Raw genomic sequence first — 3739 nt, forward strand, 5'->3', positions numbered from 1 at the left:
AAAATCGGATTCGAATCGGTTAAATCGACCATGATCGATGCTGTCCAATTCTGATCAGATTCCAGCCTATTCGGATTGATATCGGTACTGCCCTGACTGATTCGATTCCCAATTCCAATTTTCATAACCTTGGTTGTAGCCCTTAATGTTTACCCTAAGTTCAATTTGTTCGACCTGCTTCAGCCCAGCATTCTGTACAGAAGATCTCCATGATAGTCCTAGGTGCTCGATGTAGCCACCAACCACTGCCTGATCCCTGCGTTATGGCTATAAATTCCCCTACTGTAAAGACTTCTGTTCAGGGTTTACAATTCCACTGAACCAGTTGCCACACCATCATTGAGTAATGGGTCTGTGGCAGTAGTCATTTTCCATGTCGATCTCCTCAACAAACACTGCTAATTTTTTCATGAAGGATATGGCCACCCTACTAGTATATAAAGACTGCCTACCAGTAGTCCCCACAAGAACACACACCATCTTTGAAATGATGAAAACGGTTGGTGTCTCGGACAAATATTTCTCTCCCCTCGAAGCTGGATATAAATTTTATCACAACATGGCAATCACCACAAATTCGAAGGTTCTTGATTACTCGAAGTGGGGAGCCTGCATGAGTGTTCAGAAGCCCCAACACTACAGCCAACTTTTCGCTATGCCCACATAATATCTGCTCCTTGTCCTGTTCCTCAACATCTTGAAGCACGAATTCAGTATTCGGAAGGTAACCTAATTTCTTCATCTCCATGCTCACTCTTCCCAGTCTCTCAATAATTTGATTCATTTGAGGATGTGATTTGTCCCCCGCCATAAGTGTGTGCACCATGTTCTTGACCTCAATCCAACTGCAACCAGGGTTCTTCCTCAACCCCATTCTTTTCATCATATCTCTCACTCTATCTACCTCACTCCACATGCCCTGGGCAGCATAAATATTAGAGAGAAGAACATAGTTCCCAGGATTGCTTGGTTCCAACTTGAAGAGCTTGTCAGCTGCAGCTTCCCCTAAGCTGACATTGCCATATACTCTGCAAGAACTGAGCAATGCTCCCCAAACACAAGCATCTGGCTCGGAAGGCATTTCTTTAATCATGGCATAAGCATCTGCAAGCCTTCCAACACGGCTAAGGAGATTAACCATGCAAGCATAGTGCTCCATTCTAGCTTCAATTCCATGCTCTGTAGTCATGCTATTGAAGAAGTACCGCCCCTCTTCTATAAGGCCATTCTGGCTGCAAGCAGATAGGACACATGTAAAGCTGATAACATCAGGCTTCTGTCCACTCCTCTGCATTAAATGGAATAACTTGATAGCCTCTTTAGCCTTTCCATGCATAGAATATCCACCCACAATTGCATTCCAACAGACCAAATTTGTAGTACGCATCATATCGAACCAATGCTGAGCATCTCCAATTTTCCCACACTTTGCATACATATCAATCAACGCGCTGCCCACATACACATCATCGGAAATTCCCTGCCTGAGGGAGAAGCAGTGAGCTGCCTTCCCATGCATTAAGGCTGCAATATTGGCACAGGCTGGAAGCAAGCATGGGATTGTGACAGAATTGGGCTCCACTCCTGCAACCTGCATCTCTCTGAAGAGCTTCAAAGCTTCAATATCCTTCCCATTTTGAGTGCAACATGAAATTACCGATGTCCAAGATACAACATTCAGTTCTATCCCTTGGTCTTCAAATTGCCTAAACACTCTCAATGCATCTTCAACATGACCATTCCGAGCAAGCCCAGCAACCAGGGCATTGCATGAACCCAAGTCCATTTGAGCCACCTCGTCGAATGCCAGCATCATCTCTAAGGTGCACCCACACTTGCCATACATATCGAGAAGTGCACTAACCACACACTTGTCCGACCCAAGACCCTGCTTGATCACGTAGCCATGGATCTGAACCCCAACATCCTGTTCTTTCAAGTCCCCCACTGCAGAAAGAACACTAGAAATGCTAGTCCCGTCGGGCTTAAACCCTTGCAAATGCATCTCCTGCAGAACCACAACCGATTCAGAGGATAAACCACTATGGTGAAGACCCGAGATCAAACCATTCCATGATACAGGACTGGGTTCCACACCTGAACACCTCATCTCATTGAATAGTTCCTTTGCCTCATTTATGTATCCTAGTCGAGCATAACCAGCAATGATAGCACTCCAACTAACCACGTTTCTATGTGTCATTCTATCAAACACTTTATAAGCATCTTTCACCTCACCACATTTAATATACATGTGAACCAAGGAAGATTGTACGAAGTAGTCTGAAGCAAACCCAGTAACAGATGCAAGGCTGTGGACTTGCTGCCCTATCCGAAGAGACAATAGGCCCGCGCAGGCCTTTAGCATACTAGGGAGGACGAAATTATCGGGCAGGAGGCCATGGGAGAGCATTCGGCGGAGGACACGAATAGCGTAATTGAAGCGATCGAATTTGGCACAAACAGATATGAGAGTGGAGAAGGAAAAGACATCCGGTTCAGGGATTGAATCAAGGACGAGAGCTGCGTCGGAAAAGCAGAGGTGGTGAGCGTAGAAAGAGAGAAGCTTGGTGTTGAGATGGGTATTGTTGGAAAGCCCTGTTTTGAGGATGTTGGCATGAGCTCGTTGGGCTTGTGATAGAGAGGATGTGTTTGTATTGAGTTGATTCAGAATATTGTTGTAGAAATTATCGACAAGAAGGAGGCTTTGCCTGGCCATGGCTGCTCTCCCCCCACCTCATAACAAGAACATGATTCCCTCTCTATTTCTCTCTCTCTCTTCAGTGGAGACTTCCATTCGAGCAATTCATTTAATAGTGATCGAAACCAGAGAACATAAAAACTCAACTGAAAATTCAATTTCAGGAATTTTTTATTTTATTATTATATTTTTTTTGGGAAGCAGTTTTCTGCATGAGAGTGTGGGTACGTCATCTAGGGATGTAAATGGATAACCGAAATCCGAATCCGAATTCGCATCCGTATTCGCTAGGGCATCCGTATTCGCTTAGAGATATCCGAAAATAATCCGAATACTCCGATTAAAATCGTCAAAAAATCCGAATACTTAATAATAAAAATTAAGTAAATAATGATTTTTAGGGTTTTTGAAGATTAAACAAGTTCTAGAATATGATGAAAAGAGAATCATGATCTAAGAGATATGGATTGAGAGAGAATTGTATCCGCTAGGGGAGGAAGGTCCGGTTACACAAGGCGATATGTAAACGGATGGTCGAAAATCCAATCCGATCCGCATCCGAATCCGCTTAGAGGTATCCGTATTCGCCAGGGAATATCCGCCCGATCACATCCGATCCGTATCCGATCCGAATCCGATCCGCTTACATCCCTAACGACCACACTCCCACACGCAAATCTTTTTCCATTTTTTTTTTATTTTATGAAAGGCCAAATATTCACGGGGGCGTAGGCTGCACCCAGACACATGGGGGTGGGCAAAATGACCATCTTGCCCCCTAAATGGCAGGAATACCCAGCCCATGTGTCTAGACACAGGCTCCACTGTGGCACGGAGAACATCAGCCCTTTATTAGAATTTATGGGAGTATGACACTTTTTAAAAATAGGATAAATCGCATCTGTCGATTTGGATCAGAATTGGCCATGACCAATCCCGATTATGGACGTTCTGATCCGACTGAGTCTAGGGCTTTTCTCATCGGATCATTGGGTTTTCAAATCTGAGGGGCCGATTCTATGATTCTTTAGATTGATT

General features: G+C 44.3%; 1 protein-coding gene across 1 annotated transcript; it reads right to left on the bottom strand.

Moving 5' to 3' along the window:
- Positions 1-317: 317 nt before the first annotated feature.
- Positions 318-2773, bottom strand: LOC122641616 (pentatricopeptide repeat-containing protein At1g20230-like). Its single transcript, XM_043834902.1, has one exon. It carries the CDS (start codon positions 2717-2719, stop codon positions 449-451), a length of 2271 nt encoding a protein of 756 aa, XP_043690837.1. The 5' UTR covers positions 2720-2773; the 3' UTR covers positions 318-448.
- Positions 2774-3739: the final 966 nt, after the last annotated feature.

This window comes from Telopea speciosissima, chromosome 10 (assembly GCF_018873765.1).
Source record: "Telopea speciosissima isolate NSW1024214 ecotype Mountain lineage chromosome 10, Tspe_v1, whole genome shotgun sequence".
In the NCBI taxonomy this organism is placed as follows: domain Eukaryota; kingdom Viridiplantae; phylum Streptophyta; class Magnoliopsida; order Proteales; family Proteaceae; genus Telopea; species Telopea speciosissima.